This window comes from Vulpes lagopus, chromosome 12 (assembly GCF_018345385.1).
Source record: "Vulpes lagopus strain Blue_001 chromosome 12, ASM1834538v1, whole genome shotgun sequence".
Lineage (NCBI taxonomy): Eukaryota > Metazoa > Chordata > Mammalia > Carnivora > Canidae > Vulpes > Vulpes lagopus.
The window spans coordinates 66,821,583-66,843,989 of NC_054835.1; the positions used below are offsets into that span (position 1 = coordinate 66,821,583).

The following is a 22,407-nucleotide window of genomic DNA, read 5'->3' on the forward strand; positions in this document are numbered from 1 at the left end:
GGAATGAGCTTTATCCCCAAAGGACAACATTTACAACCAGGGACTTCGTACTGAATAAATCATGAATGATGCCAACCGTAGATCATAAAAGATAAAGTCACGTAATTTATACTCTGCCATAGTAGACATTCTGTGACAAAAATTGAAAACACTAACCTAAAAAAAAAAAAAAAAGAAAGAAAAGAAAACACTAACCTAAGTGCTATAAAACGGGGCATAGAGGTCCTGTCCACGTTAATGCCAAGAGGCCACAGAGCTTTCAAGTGACGTACAGGGCGGTGGAACTCCACCACTGTACTGTTACGTTTCACCGAAACAAAGCGAATGTGTCTGCTACCCTGATTTTCCCATTGTCTCACAGCATTACGCGGATCGGTGAAGGCATACTTGAATATTTTCTGAACTAAGTCAGAGCTTAGTAACATAAACCATCCAAATGTAATTACGTGAACCATTCGCTCACCGCACCCTTGCTAGTCTCCCTAGAAATGAAAAGGGTGTTTATTAATTTTTTTTGAAGATTTTATTTATTTATTCATGAGAGACACACAGAGAAAGAGACAGACACACAGGCAGAGGGAGGAGAAGCAGGCTCCCTGCAAGGAGCCTGCTGTGGGACTCGATCCCGGGAATCTGGGATCACAGCTAAAGGCAGATGCTCAACCGCTGAGCCCCCAGGTGCCCCGAGCAGTGTGTTTAGAGGACAGGTGACACTGAAGGGCCATATCTCTTTCAAAAGCTGTTTAGAGAAATGCCTCTGTTTCTCTCAGTAATTTTCATGTAGCAATGACAGGCATTCACAACCCATTCCACTGACCTTACATTGCATTGAGTTTGGCTTTTTAAAAAAATAGGCATTTTTATGTGTGAAGTTGCAAGGTCTTAACCTAAGAAACAGCTCAATATACCCCTTCCCGTTTTTCCTTTGCTTCCCTGCCCGCCCCCCCCCCACCCCCGCCTCTTCAACTCCTTCCAACCTCCAAAATGTAAAGAATAGACTTAAAAGAGACTAAAGATAGCTCTCAGAATGTGCTTGGAAAAGAGGAGGGGAAGGATTACCTTTTCTAACTTTTTATGAACCACATTTTTAAGTCTCTGTAATCAACACCACGCCTTTCAGGTGTTCTCACTCATTCACTTGGTTTAATAATACACGCACACACACCTATGCATGCCCGCGTGCATACACGCCTGCATACGTACGTACTGGTGACCACAGCAGTAACAGTGCTAGCTGACACTCACTGGGGAGATGTAGCTAGCAGTGTAGCTGAGTGGTTAAGAGCGTGGCATTGCAGAACCTGGAATCAGACAAGCTGATCTCAGTCTTAGGTGAAGGTATATCCTTCCCTGGGTTGCCTTCGGCTTCTGTTTTCTCACTTGTAAATCAGGAGCAATAATCCTATTTCTTCTTCTTCTTTTTTTTTTTTTAATAATCCTATTTCATATGGGTTCATTGTGAGAATTAAGTGGGATATTATCATCTCGTGCAAGGTGCACGAATACAGTAAGTGCTCATTTAATCCTGCTCGTGATTATAAAACCAAATCAGATAACCCTAAACGTAAGGTCTGTTGGGCAGCTTAAAAGAGAATTCATTCAGCAAACACAGATCACACCTGTGCCGTGTCCCAGGCGCAGAGCGAGGTGCAGTCTTTCCCCTTCGAGCCACAGCTCTGGAGAGGCCCCGTCCGTGGACCCTGTGGCCTTCCAGCAGGTGACATGAAGAAGTTCGGCGTTTGAATAATTTGTGAAGCCACCGTTAACGGGCTTCCATTTGCCTTTGTGTTCTACAGTGTCAGATAAAAAAATTCCCACCGTGAATAAATATTTAGAGATTTCATTTTCTAGTGATTATGGCATACAAATACGAAGTCACATTAGGAGTGAATTATGGAATGCTTATGCATGTTATTAGCTGATTCAACAAGATTTTTTAAATTACCGACTACACAAATATCTCTTTACAACCAATAAATAGGAAATAGCAGGATTCCTTAGAAGCATTTAGGTATACACCGTAACTAAAATTAATGTTATTTTCTATAATTAACTGAGCCACCAGTTAATCACCACTTTTTTTTCCCCCTGTAACATCATAAATATACAAAGAAGAGAGAGTGCAGAACCTGTAGTGTGTAGTTATAATTTTGGCTCTGCAGTAAGATCATCTCAGTGAGTTCCAGTCCTCTTGTTTCTGAATTGGATAAAATTATTTTTTCCAGCCCACACGATAGGGTTATTGGGCCGATCAAATACTAACAGATAAAGAAAATATAAAATGTGTTCTCTCTCTGGTGTGCCTTCCCCCTACCCCCTCCCTCTTTCTTCTCCTTATACTCAAACATATACTATTTTTTTCATTTTAAAAAAATATTTATTTGGGACACCTGGGGGTTCAGCGGTTGAATGTCTGCCTTCTGCTCAGGGCGTGATCCTGGGGTCTGGGGATCGAGTCCTGCATGGGGTTCCCTGCGTGGAGCCTGTTTCTCCCTCTGCCTGTGTCTCTGCCTCTCTCTCTCTGCCTCTCATGAATAAATAAGTAACATCTTTTAAAAAAATTATTTAAGTAATCTCTATACTAACATGGCTCAAACTCATGACCCGGAGATCAAGAGCTGCATGCTCCTTCAACTGAGCCAGCTGGGCACCCCTATTACACTATTTATTTTTATTATTATCACTGGATGAAATTTATCACCTGAGAAAATGTGAAGCCAAATTCATAGATTATTTTCCAATAATATATCACTAAAATACATTTGCATAAAAGCACTATCTCTATGTACAGTGACCTTGCAGTTCTCTTGGCCAGATTTGAATCCCAGTCATGTGTATCAGAAGGAACACAATTCACTGCAGACCTACTTAAGAGACTACTGACCAAGATGTTGGAAGGGTCAACAGGCAAGCAATACTAGTCGGGAAGAGTGGCCACCAGGCAGAAAGAATGCAGCTCTGGGGAAGAAGTACCCAAACTTCTCTCTCCTCCCCCCTTTTTATCTCTTGCTAGTGCCTCCAATTGGCCAAACGTAACTGGAAATCAGCAGAAAAGGGAGCAGGAGATGGAATCTGCAGGGGTGAGCCTCTCAGGGCACAGAGAAGGGCTGAGACCACATCCAGACAGGGAGTTGGAAACAACCATAGACGTGGTCCTTAGCCATTTAAAAATTTAAATTTAAAAATAGAGCTCATTTAAAACTAGAGCTAATGCCTGCCTCTCAGTTCTCGTGAATATTCAGTATCAAAGATGTTTAACAAATGGTCGCTCTTTTCACCCTTCGCCCTTCTATTTCTTATGACATCTTTTAATAGTACTCAGCTGTCTGCATTCTCATCTAAGCTTGGTCCTGGCCGGATCCTACCTCAGCGAGGTTTCTCTTCTTCTCAGTTCTTGGCCTTATCGCTCGGCCTTTGTCATTGTTTTGGTTTTGTTTCCATTTTTGTTTTGTTTTTGTTTTTTACTTCAGTCATTATTAGCTACCTGTCTCTATAAGGGCCTGTGTGGGTTCCCCTGCCTACATATTCTTCATGCATTCCTGGCTTGTCTCCCTCTTGGCTAAACAGCACAGGGAACCTCGTTTCCCAGAGTCTGTTGCTTCCTGGCTCCGGGGAGGTTTAGCCCATGGAAGTCATTAGTGCAAGGCTGGATGGAGGGCAGGAGGAGGAGAGAAGATAAGGTGCTTCTCATTGTCTCTCTCTCTCCTTTCTCTGCTGTCTCTGGCAGGAGCTGAGGGTCTCCGTGGCTCTATCTCCTCCGTCGATGGCCCCAGCAACATAAGCAGCCTCCCCCAAAGCACCATCTCCCACCAGTCAGGGCTGCTTGCAGACTCTGAGAATATCATCTCCCCCTGTTGTCCCTCTAGCCCCACAAGTCCTACTGGTCTCTCATTGTTGCTAAACTGTCCTTGCCTCTCTGATTCCTATTTTGCCTCCCATCCTTGAGGTAGCCAGTTTCCTATATTAAATTCAGCCTGTTTGAAACACCTAGAGTAGTTTCAGTTTTCCTGGCTGGGTCACGTCAAATATGATATCTCTATTTTTCTCCTAAACAGACTGACAGTAAACCCCTCAAAAGCATGATGTACCTACCTGATTATCTCAGTTACACACCTATGGCGCTTAGCCTAATTAAAGCATCATGTTAGGCCAGCCTTTGACCAGGAGAGCCAGGGTGGCTTTTAGAACTGTTTGGTTGATGGAGCTGAGTAGGTCACATAAGCCGGGGGTGCTCCATGAACACAGGTTCTTTGCTCTTACCCGTACTTAAAATTTTATTTGATTATTATTACTATTTTTTTGCCCACTAGTCTTTAGCTGTAATACTGGTGACCTGTAATCAGGTCTCAGATTACTCGTGTGATCTCTTCTGACAAAAAGTTGAGCAAATGCTGTTTTGGAATAGATATTTAAATCAACTTGATTTCAACCGATTACGATTAGCGGCGGGGGGGGGGGGGGGGGATCATGTTCTTAGTACAGATTTTGTCAACCTACCCAGCTGGAGCACCGTATCTCTGACTTGTTTATTCACGTAACATTGAGTCATTTAGCCAAGTAGGAATCACTCGGAGTTTGTATACTGTTTGCAGATATCTGGGGGGAACTTACACACCTGGCACTTTTTAAAAATTGTCTTGCAGGGATGCTTGGGTGGCTCAATGGTTGAGGACCTGCCCTTGGCTCAGGGCATGATCCCAAAGTCCCTGGATCAAGTCCCGCATCAGGCTCCCTGCATGGAGTCTGCTTCTCTCTCTGTCTGTGTCTCTGCCTCTCTGTGTCCCTCATGAATAAATAAACAAAATCTTTAAAAATAAAATTGTCTTGCAAATACAATAAAGAGGTACGTTTTTGCATTTTAGAGATGACCTTGACAGGAAACTTCAGGCAATCGCTGTTTCAAAACTACTGAAAAGTAGCTCCAATCAAGTGATATTCCTGGGATATATCACTTCAGCGCCCGGTTCCAGAGATTATGTGCAGCTCACTGAACACGGCGATGTGAAGGTAACACAATCTTAATAGGATTTCTGATTTCTTAAAGTAAAATGCTTCTTCATTTAAAAAAAAAAACAAAAAACAACCCAGTGCAACAATCTAGTATGTATTTTGATTATAGACTGTTGCATAAAAATCCAAGACACCTACCGGCTTTAAACAACAGCAGTCCTCAGATGCTCATGGATCTGCAGTTTGGACAAGGGCTGGGAGGGGGTAGCTCCTCTCTGCACAGCTGGGTGGCTGAACTGGGGACTGGGGGAGCCACTTTGCAGATGCCTCGCAGGTGGCAAGTTGGTGCTGGCTGTTGACCAGGAGCTCAGTTGGGGCTTTGGTTTCTCTCCATGGGCTAACTTGGGCTTCCTCCCTGCAGATGGCTGGGCTCTCAGCATGTGTCCCAGAGAGAACCAGGAAGAAGTTGTATTGCCTTGTATGACCTAGCCTTGTGAGTTCCACAGTGTGACCTCTGCTGTCGTGTGAAGCCAGCTCACATTCACGTGGGAGAAACAGAAATCCCATCTCTCCATGGGAGGAGTATCAAAGTCACGTTATAAGACTAACATATGGAGAATGGGTTATCGTAGCTGTGTTTAGGAAATATAATGTGCTACCTTATGCAACTTAATTATGACGTTGAGAGTAAAAGATAGACTGAAATATACAGGGAGGCTGGCGAATCCGTCCTATAGGGCCTCACTAACTGCATTGGTCCTTACCTGTTTGGGTCTAAGACCTCAATTTGTCAGTGTCCCCAGAGATGATCACGCAGTGGGGAGCTGACACACAAATCAAATCCTTGAGGCAGATCTATGTACACTGGAATGCTAAATGCATTAATTTATAATGAGAAATATAATTGTAATATAGATGTAGATGTCTATGTCGATTTCTTGGTCCTTTACATTTTGTTTGGAGTTTCATGTCTTGAGGTATTGGCAGAGAAAAAGGCTTACCCATCTTACCAAGGGTTTGGAAAGACAGATGAGAAAGAGCATGATGGGATGAGGGTTGCTACTGTGGCTTACATAGGAGAGAGATGTATTTCTTTACGTAAAAGCCTGGGCCGGTGATCCAGTACCGACTCCACGGTGTCGGGAAGGTGCTCCTTCTATCGTGTGGCTTCACTTTACAAGGCCTCCGTTCCCCAGTGTGCCTCATGGCCCACGATGGCAGCAACCATGTTCTAGCTCGCCGGGCAGAGGAAGGGATGAAGAAGGGGCCAAGAGCATGTGCAAGTTCTCTCCAAAGGCAAATTCCAGGAAGCTGACCTCCAGCACGTGTACTTACATTTAGTTGACTGGAATTTAGTCACATGGCCACAGCTGGATGTCTCGAAAGTCGAGAGGTGCATTATGCAATCTCGATAAATACACCCAGCTAAAAATGCTACAACTTGGGGAGACAGGCAGTCAGCTATTGGGGAAATGAGTGAATCTCAGTGGCAGTGGATAACACAAGAAGTGAAGTTAAGAGGACTCCTGATTTTGACTTCGGTCAGAGGACTTATGGTGGTGACGTTATTAAAGAGAACACTCGGGGCACCTGGGTGACTCAGTGGTTGAGTGTCTGCCTCAGGCTCAGATCATGATCCTGGGGTCCTGGGATTGAGTTTTGCATCGGGCTCTCCCCGCAGGAAGTCTGCTTCTTCCTCTGCCTGTGTCTCTGCTTCTCTCTCTGTGTCTCTCATGAATAAATAAACGAAATCTTAAAAAAAAAAAAAATAAAGAGAACACTGAAGGAAGAAGAGTTTTGCAAAGGTGACCATGAGTTTAGCCCTTGGCTGAGTCAAGGCACCTGTTGGGTATTGATGGAAACATCCAACAGGCAGCTGGATGGACAGATTTGGAACTGAGGAGGGCAGTCAGGACTAGAAATATAGGTTAAGGAGCTGCCACCATGTAAGCGATCATGGAAACCATGAAAGTGGATGACACTGCCACTAAGTTAGAGAAGAATAGAAGGAAGGCCAAAGAAAACCTCTGATAAGACTGCATTTAATGTGGCTATTGTGGGGGTGATGGTGAGGGAAGCCGAAGGACATGATCTCAGAAGAGAGATTACGGAGAGGTCAGAAGAATAAAAGGCAATCCTGGCGAGCATGGAGTCACAGAGGCTGTATCAGTTACTTAGTGCTGTGTAACAAATACCTCAAACCTTAGGGGCTCAGAACAACAATGGTTTAAGATCCCTTTGATTCCGTGGGTTGCGTGGTGGTTTTCCCTTCTTGCCTGGGTTCACTTGTGCAGTCGGCTGGTGGCTGTGGCTGGGTGTGTGTGAGAGGGCCCCATTCACATGTCTGAGGCTTTGGTGCTAGTTGTCAGCCGGGCCTCTCTCCCCATATGGTCTCACTAGCCCAACCGGTGCCACATTTACCAGCTGTGTGAGCTAGGGGCAAGTTATTTAAAATTTCCAGGCCTCAATGGCTGCATCTGTAAAGTGGTGGTAGTCATATCTGCTGTATTACAGGGGGGCGGTTATAAGGAAGAAATCTAAGATAATGTCTGCAGAGCCCTCAACCTCCTATGTAAGAGGCACTTGGTAAGTGGTAGCTATATATAGGTATTGTGTGCATCTGGCTGTGTGCATAAAATCAAATAAGATAAATGTGTAAGTACATGGTCTATAAAGTGCAAAAGAATGTTAGACAAGACAGTATTTGGCAAGTCTAAGAAAAAAAATGCATCCTAATAAGAGAAGGAATTCTTACATTCTTATAGTGTGTGTGTGTGTAAGGGATATGGATGGTGTTAAGGAAGAGGAATTTTATTTGATTTTTATTTAATCCTCTGTTGGTTACCATTATCATAGTCAAAAGCTGTGTCAAGATTGGCAGTGGATCCTTATATAGCTTTTTCTATTAGGAAGTTTATTAATGCAGAGAGGAGTTTTAATCATAAATGCTTGGATGAACAGATTTTTCTCTTTAGGAAATGAGTATTTGAATTCGGCAGTCTTAAAATTTGACAGCATCTTTTTAAAATCTAATAAAAAACGTGACAGTTAAACATATTCATAGTTTATTATTCCCAGTATATACAGCTGAATGACTAAATTTTTATTTCTTTCCAAGGCAAACCAGACAGTACTCTTTCAATTTATTTGCTTTTCGTCATTCATATTTTAAGATTTAATTTTAAAAATGCATTATCATTTTTTCCCATGTATGCAAAGGCATGCATATGTGCATATGTGAGTGTGATATATGAGCAATAGTAAAGATCAACAAGCGTCTATGTCTATATGTTCACCTCTAAGCTTATGAAAAAAATGAAGAAATAGACAATAAATTGTGTTTTCTTTTAGTGATTTAAAAACATGTTTTAAGTTAAATTTAAGTAAATAGTAAAATTGAGAAATGATCAGGAGGCAGGTATATTTTATATTTATAGGAATCTTTAAAAAGAAGAAGCTAGAAATTTCTTTTTTTTTTTTTAAGATTTTTGTTTATTTATTTATGAGAGATAGAGAGAGAGAGAGAGAGGCAGAGACACAGGCAGAAGGAGAAGCAGGCTCCATGCAGGGAGACCAATGTGGGACTCGATCCCGGGTCTGCAGGATCATGCCCTGGGCCGAAGGCAGGTGCCAAACCGCTGAGCCACCCAGGGATCCCTAGAAATTTCTTTAGCATAAAAGCTCTATATCTAGAGTTTTCCCAGCACATCACAGAAAAAGAATATGTTTATGTTCTGCTTCTCTGATGAAAAATAACATTGGTCTTAAGCTTTCAACATCAAAAAGGCTCATGATTACTCCCCAAATGTGTTTATTTCTAATGATTCAATTTAACAAACTCAGATTGAGCTCCTGCCGAATGCCAGGCTTCATGCTAAGTACCAGGGAGCCAACGTGATTAAGAGTTCCTTGGCTCAGGAAGGGGAGGGGGGAGACCCAGACACAAATAACAACAGAACGGTGTAGCTGGTGTGTACAAAGTACTGCATAGCATGACCGATGAGGGTGCCGTAAATTCTGCTCTGCGTGAAAGACTTGGAAAGCCGCAGGGAGCCAGCGACTGTGCTGCTGATTCACCTGCCTGACCTTGCCTATAGCTCACCTTCATCATGTACCGCCAGCACCTAGTACAGGGCCTACCTAGATGGGCACCTATGAGGGGCTCCAGAAATATCTGTAAAATGAATAGATAATTTGGGCCTCAACGGATCATCAGGAGTGAGACAGAGAAAACAGCGTGCACGAAAGCATATTTATTACTGTCGTTCACACATTTTCTTGGCAATTCAGAATAGAGCATTGTTTTTCATGCTTTAAACATTATCTCCTCTGTTCTTTATTTAGGATATTGACAGCACAGATCAAGACAGATGGTGTGAATATATTATGTACCGAGGCCTGATCAGGTGAGCAGAGGTTTTTGGTTGTTGCTGTTTTATTGTCTACTATTACTGTGATCTTTTGGGCCTATCCTGGAAGAAAAAACTTTATAGAAGCCATTCATTTTGTTGCTTTTTATGAACATTGATTCGGTTAGTTACACAGTTTAATTTTTTTTCCCCAAGGCACGGCCTAATGATTTAAGAAAGAATAAATGGTAAATTAAGCTTAATCACATGAAAAAGGATACCATGAGAGTTATTAAGCATGATGAGCACATAACTATAAACACATGTTAGGAATGACACCAGTTTGGGCTGTATGGCACGGTGGAGACATGGGCCACGGAGTAGGAAAGCCCTGGGCTGAATTCCAGCTTTGCCAAGTTCTAATCATGTCATTTTGGTAGGTTAACTCACTTCCTGGAATCACTGCTATATGGGGTGAGATCTATAGGTAAACTATATTTTAAAAAATCACCCCATATAGGGGCATCCCGAGTGGCTCAGCAGTTTAGCACAGCCTTCAGCCCAGGGCATGATCCTGGAGACCTGGGATGGAGTCCCATGTCGGGCTCCCTGCAGGGAGAGCCTACTTCTCCTTCTGCCTGTGTCTCTGCCTCTCTCTCTCTCTGTCCCTCATGAATAAATAAATAAAATCTTTAAAAAAAAATCACCCCAGGGATCCCTGGGTGGCGCAGCAGTTTAGCGCCTGCCTTTGGCCCAGGGCACGATCCTGGAGACCCGGGATCGAATCCCACGTCGGGCTCCCGGTGCATGGAGCCTGCTTCTCCCTCTGCCTGTGTCTCTGCCTCTCTCTCTCTCTCTGTGACTATCATAAATAAATAAAAATTAAAAAAAATTTTTTAAAAATCACCCCATATCAAAAAGTGAATATTAGCCATATATACATACATATGTGTGTGTATATATATATATATATATATATTCATTCCAAAATAATATACCTAAAGGATCTTAAAATTCCAATATGTAACTGTGTAAATCTGTTTGGAAGATACTGTTTCCTTAAATAAAGCTAAAGCAGTTTAATACCAAAAAGAGATAACCATTTAGTTTTTCATTTGTTCATTCCAAGTATTTATTAAATACCTATTATATGCCAGGCATTGTTCTAAGCAGTGGGGGTCTAACAGAAACAAAGCAAAATCCTTGACTATCATAGAGCTTATATTCCAGTAGAAGGAGACAGAAAATAAGTATATAAGAAAGAGAATGACAGGTGCTGATAGAGGTGATGGAAAGATGGATGAGGCCAGGTAAGAAGGATGGGGATGGGGAATCAGGGTGGGGGGTGTGTGGCTGTGGTATGAGCCAGAGGAGGGGCAGCAGCCTAAAGAAATGAGGGAGGTCACCTATGGATATCCTGGGAAGGGCCCTGCCAGCAAGAGGAAGAGCAAGTACAAAAGCTTGAAAGTTTGGGTGGCAAATGCCTGGTATTTGTTGGCAACAGCGAGGAAGCCAGTGTGGCTAGAGTAGAGTGAGATGGGGGTGGGGGAGTAAATGAAGACAGATCATGTAGACAATGGTCCCTCCACTTACAGGATTCTTCAATCAAGGGAACACATTGGAGATAGTCTCTGAAACTCCCAGCTCTCCTCCTGCTGGTACACAATCTGTTCGGACATACTTGCCCTGAAGCCTCTAACCGCCCTCCTCAGGACAGTGCTGGGAACTGTGGTGTGGGCTTCTATGAATGGGCCTCTCTGGGCCTCAGCCTCTTCTCCACACAGACCAGTTCGGGTGCTAAACACCCAGAGGTGTTTTAGCAATTGGCTACTTGAAGTTAGGGTTGATGTTGAACTGATCACCCCTAAGTAGCCTTATATTTTAAAAAACAGTTGCCTTCCAGGGATGCTACAGAATCATAGGATCAACTTCTCCCTGATTTGAGATATGGTTTGTTCAGTTATGAGTCATAGTCTAGTGAGGACAAACCGTTATGTGCAACGGTTCTTTACCTTATTTGTCATTCAGCAAGTATTGGTGGAGCACAATGTACTCCAGGCACCAGGGGTGTAAGCAGTAAACAAAACAGAGAAGGGTCCCTACCCCGGCAGAAGGGAGAACGACAATAATTCCCTGTTGTCATATTTTCGGAGGTGCTGGGTACGGTGGGAAACACCTGGGCAAGATAAGGAGCATCCAGAGCATGGAGAGGGGGTGCCATTGGGATAGGGGGTGGGGCAGGTCTTATCGAAAAGGTGACATTGGAGCTAATTTGAAGGAGTGAGCCATGTGGCTGAGAGAAGACCCTTCCAGGGACCAGCTAGTGCAAAAGTCCAAAGGCAGGAGTGCAAATGTGTCCGAAGAAAAGTGAGGCTAGTGGGACTGGAGTGTGTGTAGGGGGATGAGGGTGGAGGAAGAGGTAAGGGGGAGTATATGGGCAGGGAAGGAAGGCAGCAGGTCACGTAAGGTTCTGTGGACTCTTATTAAGAACTTTGGATATGGTGACCTTCATTGGTTCCTGAACAATTCCATGGGGTCCTATACTTACTGGGATGAGACAAGGAGACTCTTTCTTTCTTTTCTTTTCTTTTTTCTTTTTGTATTTTTTTTATTGGAGTTCAATTTGCCAACATATAGTATAACACCCAGCGCTCATCCTGTCAAGTGCCCCCCTCAGTGCCTGTCACCCAGTCACCCCGTCCCCCTGCCCACCTCCCTTTCCACAACCGTTTCCCAGCGTTAGGAGTCTCTCATGTTCTGTCTCCCTCTCTGATATTTCCCACTCATTTTCTCTCCTTTCCCCTTTATTCCCTTTCACTATTTTTTATATTCCCCAAATGAATGCGACCATATAATGTTTGTCTTTCTCTGATTGACTTACTTCACTCAGCATAATACCCTCCAGTTCCATCCACGTCGAAGCAAATGGTGGGTATTTGTCATTTCTAATGGCTGAGGAATATTCCATTGTATCCATAGACCACATCTTATTTATCCATCATCTGTCGATGGACACCGAGGCTCCTTCCGCAGTTTGGCCATTGTGGACATTGCTGCTTTGAACATCGGGGTGCAGGTGTCCCGGTGTTTCACTGCATCTGTATCTTTGGAGTAAATCCCCAGCAGTGTGATTGCTGGGTCGTAGGGCAGCTCTATTTTTAACTCTTTGAGGAACCTCCACACAGTTTTCCAGAGTGGCTGCACCAGTTCACATTCCCACCAACAGTGCAAGAGGGTTCGTTCCCCTTTCTCCACATCCTCTCCAACATTTGTGGTTTCCTGCTTTGTTAATTTTCCCCATTCTCACTGGTGTGAGGTGGGATCTCATTGTGGTTTTGATTTGTATTTCCCTGATGGCCAATGATGTGGAGCATTTCCTCATGTGCTTGTTGTCCATGTCTATGAGACAAGGAGACTCTTGAGATGCCAAGATAGTTCTGGTTACGCTGATAATTCAGAAGCTCCAAAAGGCCCAGAACATGCCCACGTGGCTGCAGGACAGATAGCTTGACTATTATTTTGGTGTTTCCAAAGGGTTAAGGTGGTAGGGAGATGCTAAAGTGTTATGTATAAAGTATGTGACATCAGATTAAAAACAGTTTCTGTTTACATTCATATTAAAGTGGTTGTTTTAATGGGGGTATTAGAATTTCTAGAAAACAGTTTATGATATAGACTGAAAAAGGTATAAATTGAAGTTGTAAATATTGTTAGTTGCCAAGGAACAGTGATATTTATAGTACCCGTGCCCATAATAGCTAATCATTTGGCTCTGTATACTTGCCACCCAAGACCTTTATCACCTCTCCTTGGAAGAGTAGGGTGGCAGATTTTTAATATATAAATATTTACATATATATGCTAAATATGGCTGGGCGGCTTAAACAACAGAAATTTATTTTCTCACTGTTCTGGAGACAGAGACACAGAAAGAGAGCATGTGCAAGCACACATGCTATATGGCGTCTCTTCTTATAAGGACACTAGTCTTATCGAATCAGGATCCCATCCTTGTGACCTCATTTAATTTAATTACTCCCTGGAGGCCCCATCTCCAAATATGGATACACTGGGGGTTATAGTTTGACATACTAATTTGGGGGTGACACAAACATTATATTCATAACAGATGGAAAGGTAACAGAACTAGAACAAGAAAATCCTAAACTTTATATGGAACCACAAAACACCCCCAATAGCCAAAGCCATCTTGAAAAAGAAAAGCAAGACTGGAGATATCATAATTCCAGACTTCAAATTATATTACAAAGCTATAGTATTCAAAAGAGTATGATATTGGTACAAAAATAGACACATAGATCTGGAGAACAGAATAGAAAACCCAGAAATGAACCCATAACCGTATGGTCAACTCATCTTTGACAAAGCAGGAAAGAATATCCAAAGGGAAAAAGTCTCTTCCACAAATGGTGGTGGGAAAACTGGATGGCAACATGCAGAAGAATGAAACTAGACCACATTCTTTCACCAAACACAAAAATAAACTCAAAATGGATTAAAGACCTAAATGTGAGACAGGAAACTGTAAAAATCCTAAAGGAGAACATAAGCAGCAACCTCTTTGAGATCGGTCATAGCAACTTCTTTCTAGATATGTGTCCTGAGGCAAGGGAAGTAAAAGCAAAAATAAACTACTGGGACTGCATCAAAATAAAAAGGTCCTGCACAGCAAAGGAAACGATCAACAAAACTAAAAGGCAATGTACAGAATGGGAGAAGATATAAAAGATATTTGCAAAAGACATATCTAATAAAGGGTTAGTATCTAAAATATATATAGAATTTATAAAACTCAACACCCCCCAAAATGAATAATCCAAATAAAAATGGGCAGAGGAAATGAACATTTTTCCAAAGAAGAAGACATCCAAATGGCCCAACAGACACGTGAAAAGATGCTCAATATCACTCATCAATGGGGAAATGCAAATCAAAACTACAATGAGGTCACCTCACACCTGCAGAATGGCTAAAATAAAAAACACAAGAATAACAAGTGTTGGTGAGGAAATGGCTTAAAAGGAACCCTCTTGCATCGTTGGTGGAAATGCAAGCTGGCGCAGCCACTGTGGAAAACAGGAGATTCCTCAAAAAGTTAAAAATAGAATTACCATATGATCCAGGCATCATATTACTGGGCAGCCACCCCAAAACGACAAAACACTAATTCAAAGGGATATATGCACCCCTATGTTTATAGCAGGATTATTTACAACAACCAAATTATGGAGTCAGCCCAGGTGTCCATCAATAGATGAATGGACAAGAAGTGGCGTATATACACAGCGGAATATTATTCAGCCATAAAAAGAATGAAATCTTGCCATTTGCAATGCCATGGATGCAGCTAGAGGTTATAATGCTAAGCAAAATAAGTGGGTCAGAGAAAGACACATACTATATGATTTCACTCATATGTGAAATTTAAGAAAGAAAACGAATGAACAAGGGGGGAAAAAAAGGAAAGAAGGAGGCAAACCAAGAAACACTCTTAACTGTAGAGAACAAGCTGATGGTCACCCGAGGGAGGTGGGTGTGGGGATGGGGGAAACAGGTGATGGGGATTAAGGGGGACACTTACCGTGATGACCACAGGGTGATGTATGGAATTGTTGAATCACTATATTGTACATCTGAAACTAATATTATACTGTTAAGTAACTGGAGTTTAAAAAAATACCCAAATGAATGAAGTGAGGGATTATTGTTTTCCAGTTTCTGTCCATAAAACTAATTCTATAAACTTGATCTCAACCACCTAATTCAGTGTCCTGCACTTAGTAAACACTTAATAAATACTGGACAATAAGAGATTCCTTGTTTTAGTAGACAGTTTGGATTGTCTTCAAGGACTTGTTATTTTTATTTATTTATTTTTAAGGTTTTATTTATTTGTCAGAGACCTAGAGAGACAGAGGCAGAGGGAGAAGCAGGCTCCCTGGAGGAGCCTGATGTGGGACTTGATCCTGGATCCTGGGATCATGTCCTGAGCAGAAGGCAGATGCTCAACCTCGGAGATCCCCAGGCATCTCTTCAAGGACTTTTCGAAGGCCCTTGAAGGCAGTGTCTAGGAGATGAGTTAGAACTTTGATCTCAGAGATTTGATAAATAACAAAACCTAGATTTACTAGAGATGGTGACCTAGAATTACAGGGAACTGCATGGATCTGGGCCTGAGCTTAGACACATAGCTGAACCTTCAGACAGCTCTCGCCCCTTCTGACGGGGTCACAGCTCTCTCCCTTCACGGTGGGCGGGCTCGCCGCCTCCCCGGGCCCCAGCTCTGGGTTTCTGTCTCTCTTTTGTATGTGGCTACAGGTTTTGTTTTTAATGTTTCTCCTCCTACTCGTCTGGCTCAGGCCCCCACCGTCTTTCACCTAGACCATTGCGGGGGGCCTGGTCTCCTTCCTTCCACCCTTTCCACTCGTCTCCCTCCTTCCACCCTTTCCCCCAAGTCTGTTCTCTGCACGGTTGCCCTTGCATTTCTGCACAGAACCGCTTGGATTTCCATCTCACTCTCAGAAAAATATCTGCAGTCCTTAGAGGGGTCTGCAAGGAGCTTTGTACCATCTTCCATCCCAACATCCGCGCAACATCCGTCTCCTACTGTGTTTGCCCTTATGCACTCCAGTCATCGTGGAACTGGCCCTCAAAAAGGCCAAGCACAGGGGCACAGGGGTGGCTCAGTCGGTTAGACATCTGCCTTTGGCTCAGGTCATGATTCCAGGGTCCTGGGATCAAATCCTGAGTCAGGCTCCCTGCTGAGCAGAGAGTGTGCTTCTCCCTCTCCTTCTGTTCCCCTGCCCCTCCTCCCCACTCATTCTCTCTCTCTCTCTCTCAAATAAATCAATCTTTTTTTTTTTTTTTTTTAAAGCCAAGCACATTCTCCTTTGGGACAGTTGCTGTTCCCTAGTTCCCTATCCCTAGAGCACCCTTTCACCAATACCTGTATGGGTTGTTTCTTTACTTCATTCAATCTTTTGCTCAAATGTCACTTTGTCAGAGCTGTGTGCTCCGACCATCTACTCTAAACCAGCAACCTCTGCCACTTAGCATTCCCTGTCCTCTTGACTCTGCTTATTCCCCGGGGTACTTAGGCACTTTTCACCACTTCACAGATTTTATACGTACATACACATTTAATTTGTTCTCCCCAACTAGAATGAAAGGTCTATGAGGGCAAGGGTTTTGTTTGTTTGCTGTTTCTCCCCCATATCTAGAATGATGCCTGCATGTAGTAGGGACTTGAGATGTATTTGTTCACTGAATAAGTGAATGAATGAAGCTGATAGTTTTTTTTTATAAAGAGGCAAAATATAAATAAAATTGGTTGCCCATGGTTCCCCCGTTTTTCCATCTGGGCCTCTCTGTAACTGTTTGGATAACATCTATAAAATGCTCTGATTTCCTGGAGAACTGAAAGCTCTAAGCAAAAACAGGATGTGCAATTTTTTTCAGACGTACAAAAGCTTTTATTCCAGACTTGTAAATGTGGGTGAAAATATGCATGTGGTATTTGAATTTTTAAAGGTAAGAAAGAGTTTAGGCTTATCCTCCTGTCATCCTGAAGAACTCCTGTTCCTGATGCAAAACAGAATTGTATGATAGGTGATTTGTAGAGATAGAATATTCATTAGTGTGTGTTTAATTAATTAAATCTGTGTGCATGTTCCGTATTCATTTATATAATAAAAGCAATATTTTGATAAATATTTGGAGTAACAAATCAAGCTAATTCTAGTGACATACAGAGTAGAGTTATAAATGGGAAATTGGCCTAATAATGCAGGTGATACCTATTAGATCTCATCAGATTTCTGGTGATTAAAGGTGATAAAACCTTTACAAACTGTTTCTATTTCTGCCGCAGATTGGGTTATGCAAGAATCTCCCATGCTGGACTGAGTGACTCCGAAATTCAGATGGCCAAATTTAGGATCCCCGATGATCCCATTAATTATAGAGACAACCAGAAAGTGGTCACAGACCAGAGGAAAGTTCCAAAGGAGATTCGTTTCAATCCTAGGTGAGTGCATTCCCTTCACTAGGCATCACATCCCCTCTAGGGACCTAAAAATTATCTATCCCATGATGAGTTTCCAAATTATGTATGGTTCTAGAAGTTTGTTCGGGTAAGGGAACTCATGGTCAAAATGATAAAACCCTGCTCAGATTGAAGTCAAGTTATGGTCCCTGTTTTCTGGGATGGAGGAACATGCTCGGGTCCCAGGCTCAGGTGAAAAAGATCACATTGGCATCATCACCATCACCATCACCACCAGAATGATAGCTAATATTTGAGTGTTCTGTGTCTCAGACCCTGTTTTAGGTGCTTCAGGTAGTATCTCAATTAATCATCATTGGATTGGTCCTCTCATTATCATCATTTTATAGGTAGGAAGTTCAGACTGAGGAACGTGAAATAACTTCACTAGGGTTATGTGGCTTGTGAGTGACGGAGCTAAGAAGGGGGAAGGAGGCCTGCTAGCATGGTCGGGTTGCTGACATTCTCAGCTCTGGCTGCACACTTGACTCACCTGGAGAGCCCCACGCCAGACCAACTCATCAGGACCTCTTGTTGAATTTTTAAAAATTGTTCTCAGGTACTCTGATGTGCAATTAGCATTGGAGCTACGTAGAGTGGATAATTCATTTCTGTTGCAGAGATTCTAGAATGTGAAATAGATTTTGTTGAGTTCTAAACAGAGGTTGTCGGAGAAACCTATTTGCAGCAGATTATGTGCTTTGGAGTATGTGTTCTTTTTTCTTCCCAAGACTAGATAATGAGAAGAAATGTCTGCATAAAGCCAAGCCCAGAATATCATCTGTGTTATTATTATTTGACATCTCAACTACTTTTACCAGCTAATTGCTGAGGAAACTTCTCAGACTTCATTTTATTTGTTCCTGGGGGTGGGGGTGCTGAGGAGAGGGATGGTGGGATTTAGCTGTTTTCTTTTTCTTCCTTGTCTCTCCTTACAAGAAAAAACTGTACCAAAGCTTAGGGAATGATTGTAAGAAGAGCTATAACCAGGTCTCGATTGCTTGCATTACCGTGTTTGATCTCACCCCTGTGTATGCAATATGCCCGTGAAGAGCATGGGCTCTGGGGTCAAGCTACCAGGTTCCAGTCCTGATTCTTGCCAGCAAACAGCTGGGTAACTGTGGGCAAGCTGGCTAATCTCTCTAAGCCTCAGGTCTCTCACCTGCAAAATGGGAAAAATAGTAGTGCCCGCCTCCTCAGGTAATTTGAGGATCGAAGGAAGCACAGGGCTCTTAGAATAGTACATGGTGATACATGTGATTTTTTTCCCCTATTCATACGTTTGTGTTGCCCATATACTCTTGGCGCATTTCAATAAAATTGTTTGGAAAAAAAAGGAATACTGCCTGGTGAATGCTTAATAGGCAGTGGATACAATAGCAGCAGTAATATTTGTAGTTGTCACAGAAGTGAAAATAGAAAGCTTTCGGGGATCCCTGGGGGGCTCAGTGGTTTAGCGCCTGCCTTCGGCCCAGGACGAGATTCTGGAGTCCCGGGATCGAGTCCCACATCGGGTTCCCTGCATGGAGCCTGCTTCTCCTTCTGCCTGTGTCTCTGCCTCTCTCTCTATCTCTCATGAATAAATGAATAAAATCTAAAAAAAAAAAAAAAAAGAAAAAGAAAAAGAAAGCTTTCCTCCTCTTGTTGACTGAAGGTGCCTTCTTACATGGAACCTAGAAAATCTGGGAAGCAAAAGGTTCCCGTTTCTTCATTCTCATATACCAGGAGTGTTGAGAAGTCCAAATAAAATATTTTTAGCTAATCACAACTGCAGATGGATCCAAACCACCTGTGAAGGGAGCTAGAGCTGTTTCCCCACTGTTTAATTATGAAAATAAAAGAAGCATAAGCAGAACGCTTTTCTCAATTTTTAAAAATTCCACATATATATGAGCATTTACTAAATAAAAATCGTCAAAGAATACTAAGTTTACCAAAAATCCCATTCCTTAATTTAACCAGTACTCATTGAATACCACGATGCCATCACCATGCTAGGCCTTGTGCTAGATATTAATAGTAGGATGAAATGGTGAATCAGACCAAGTCTTTGGCCTATGGAGCTTATGTTCTAGTAGGGAGATAAGGAATTCAAGTTTTCAACTGTAATAGTATTGGATACATCTTTGCTTTTTATGTGCATATGTATCTATATATCACACAATTACCCCAAATTTATAAATGTATAAAACATATATGTACATATGTGTCTGTATATTCAATTTATTAATCTGATTTTTCATCCAGGTAGCATATGATGAGCTTCCTTCCATAATAAAGTGTTCTTCTGAAAATGTCTTTAAATGATTGCATAATATTCCATTATATGGATGTACCAAATATAGCTAACCAAGTTGTTTTTGCACATTTGTTATTTCATTATTATAAGAAGTCTTCTGGGGGCTCCTTACTACATCGGACATATCCTTGATTACTTCGCCAGGACTCAGTTCTAGTCCTAGAATAGCAGATCAAAGGTGCTATTTTTATATTCCTTATATTGTTTTGAGATGACACAATCAAAAACTTATCTCCTGCGTTATGGAGTTTATTTGGCTAATGTGATTGCTGATGAAGAAAAGGAAGTCAGTGGCTTTGTTCAGGTCTTAGCTTCCTTGTTAGTACCTTTTGTATTTCATCACACCAGCCAGAGGTATATAATTAATTATTCATCAGCAAAGTAGTTGTTCAGCTATAGCACCTGTAGAAGACTTAGAAGTTAAAATTGTGCCAAAGTAGATTACATATGCATTAATGTGACATAAATAACATTTCAGGTTTTATGATCCCTTCATCTATAAAATGGATATTATTCAAACTGAAGATTAGAGAGGAAATCCAGAATTATTTTCCTCCAATGTTATCATCCAATAATTCTTAAACAGTTGTGCTTTTGGAATGATTCATAACCATGGAAAGAGGACTTTGAAGGTTAAAATTGTAGTCTCCCTTTCCCATATGCATGAATCCTTTTTTATTTCTTCATTTGCTTGTTTTGTAAATTGATCACCTCATTTCTGGTTTTATAATAGATAAGTAAAACCAGAAAAGATTGTGGTCGAAATTTTATTTAAGACTGTACCTTTCTGAATGGCTTTTACATGTCATTTACATTTTTTTTTTTTTTTTTTTAGATTTGGATCCTACAAAGAAGGACACCATTATGAGAACAATCATCATTTTCATATGAGTACACCCAAATACTTTTTATGAACTATTTAAAACAGGGTTCATTGACTGGCAAGTCTAAGGAAAACAAAAGTATGTAAGAAGAGATGAATGAAAGTGGGGAACTACACACAAAGAACCTCAATTTTGAAAAACATATGGTATTTATGCAGTGGGAAATTCTATCGGTTTATAAAATATATCACTAAATAAAGGCATTTCTCTAAATTGTTTTTCTTAAGGTTCTGATTAAATATAGAATGTGGGTAATATAAGAAAGTTCTACTACTAGAGATAAAATCATAAAAATGTCTTACCTTTTTAATGCTTAAAAATAGGAAACTGATTTATTGATGAGCTAGGAGGGCTACTTAAAAAAATCAAGCAGCCTTAAATTCCTGTTCCAAAGCAAGGAAAAAATGTTTAATGATTAAGTCTAATTGTTAGAAGAAATATGTGTTCATATAACTGTTGTTGACTCATCAGGAGAAGCATGGCCACCACCATCCTTCCTGGAGCTATGATGGAATCATCTGTCTTTTCTCCCTTCTTTGCATGACACCCTGTGGTGTTATCTGCAGTCAGGCCCCAGCTGTCAGGGAGCACACCTCAGCCCACAGAGGAGTCCCACAGAGTTCATTTTCTTCCTTAGAACCAAACCCGTAGGTAATAGGGAGAATTCAGCCCCAAAGCATCATCTCTACAGGGAATAGTAATTTATTTACATGTTGATTGAGGCACATACCATCTTAGAACTACAAAAGGCCCTAAATGTTGTTTTATCTTTTTGGGGTGGAGATAAAAAAGGCAAGACAGAGAAATTCAAAGGTTTTATGTCACAATCTAAAGGGCTTCCTTAGATCTATTTAGTAAACATGTATTATTAAGCAAACTGCCATATACAAAACACTATGTCCCTGTGGTGGTTTGGAAACAGATCTACACTATCCTCCAGGGATCACTTCAGTAGTTCATTTCTAGAGCAGTTTCTCTGAATATATAGAGTACCCAAGAAGTTGTGGGGTTTTGTTTCATTTTATTTTGTTTTTAGAATGTGTTTGAACTTAACTATCAATTAGACTGCTATATACTTAGGGTATTATATATTAACATCATGGTAACACAAACCCAAAACCTATAATAGATACACAAAAAGTAAGGAGAAAGGAAGCCAAACATAACCTGATAGAAACTCATGAATCATGAGAAGGCAGAAGGAAGAAGAAAGGAGCAGAAAAGAACTACAAAAACAGAACCAACAACAAAATGGCGGTAAGTACATACCTATTATTACTGAAAATCTAAGTGGCCTAAATGCGTCACTCAAAAAACATAGGGTGGCAGATTAGTTTAAAAAAACAAGACCCAGGGACGCCTAGATGGCTCAGCAGTTAAGCATCTGCTTTTGGCCCAGGGCGTGGTCCTGGAGTCCCGGGATCGAGTCTCACGTTGGGCTCCCTGCATGGAGCCTGCTTCTCCCTCTGCCTGTGTCTCTGCCTCTCTCTCTCTCTTTGTCTCTCATGAATAAATAAATAAAATCTTAAAAAAAAAAAAAAAACACAACACAAGACCCAGCTGGATGCTACCTACAGGACACTCACTTCAGATGTAAAGACACAAAACAGAAAAAAAAAAACAAAAAAAAAAACAAAAAAAAAAAAAAAGACACAAAACAGACTGAAAGTGAAAGGTTGGAAACACATTTACCATGCAAATAGAAGCCAAAAAAAAAAAAAAAAAGGAATAGCAATACTTATATCAAACAAAATAGATAAAATCAAACAAAACAGACTATGTAGCAAGAGACAAAGAAGGGCATTATATAATGATAAAGGAATCATTCCAACCACAGAGTGTAACAGTTATAAATATCTA

General features: G+C 41.4%; 1 protein-coding gene across 1 annotated transcript in view; it reads left to right on the forward strand.

Moving 5' to 3' along the window:
* CWH43 (cell wall biogenesis 43 C-terminal homolog) overlaps positions 1–20,744 on the forward strand; it is a 59,495-nt gene extending 38,751 nt beyond the window's left edge. Inside the window, exons 13-16 of the mRNA XM_041726160.1 lie at positions 4,863–5,007; positions 9,295–9,356; positions 17,191–17,346; positions 20,499–20,744. Coding sequence (XP_041582094.1) covers positions 4,863–5,007; positions 9,295–9,356; positions 17,191–17,346; positions 20,499–20,577 — 442 coding nt within the window. The 3' untranslated portion in view covers positions 20,578–20,744. The remainder of the gene's footprint in view (positions 1–4,862; positions 5,008–9,294; positions 9,357–17,190; positions 17,347–20,498) is intronic.
* Positions 20,745–22,407: the final 1,663 nt, after the last annotated feature.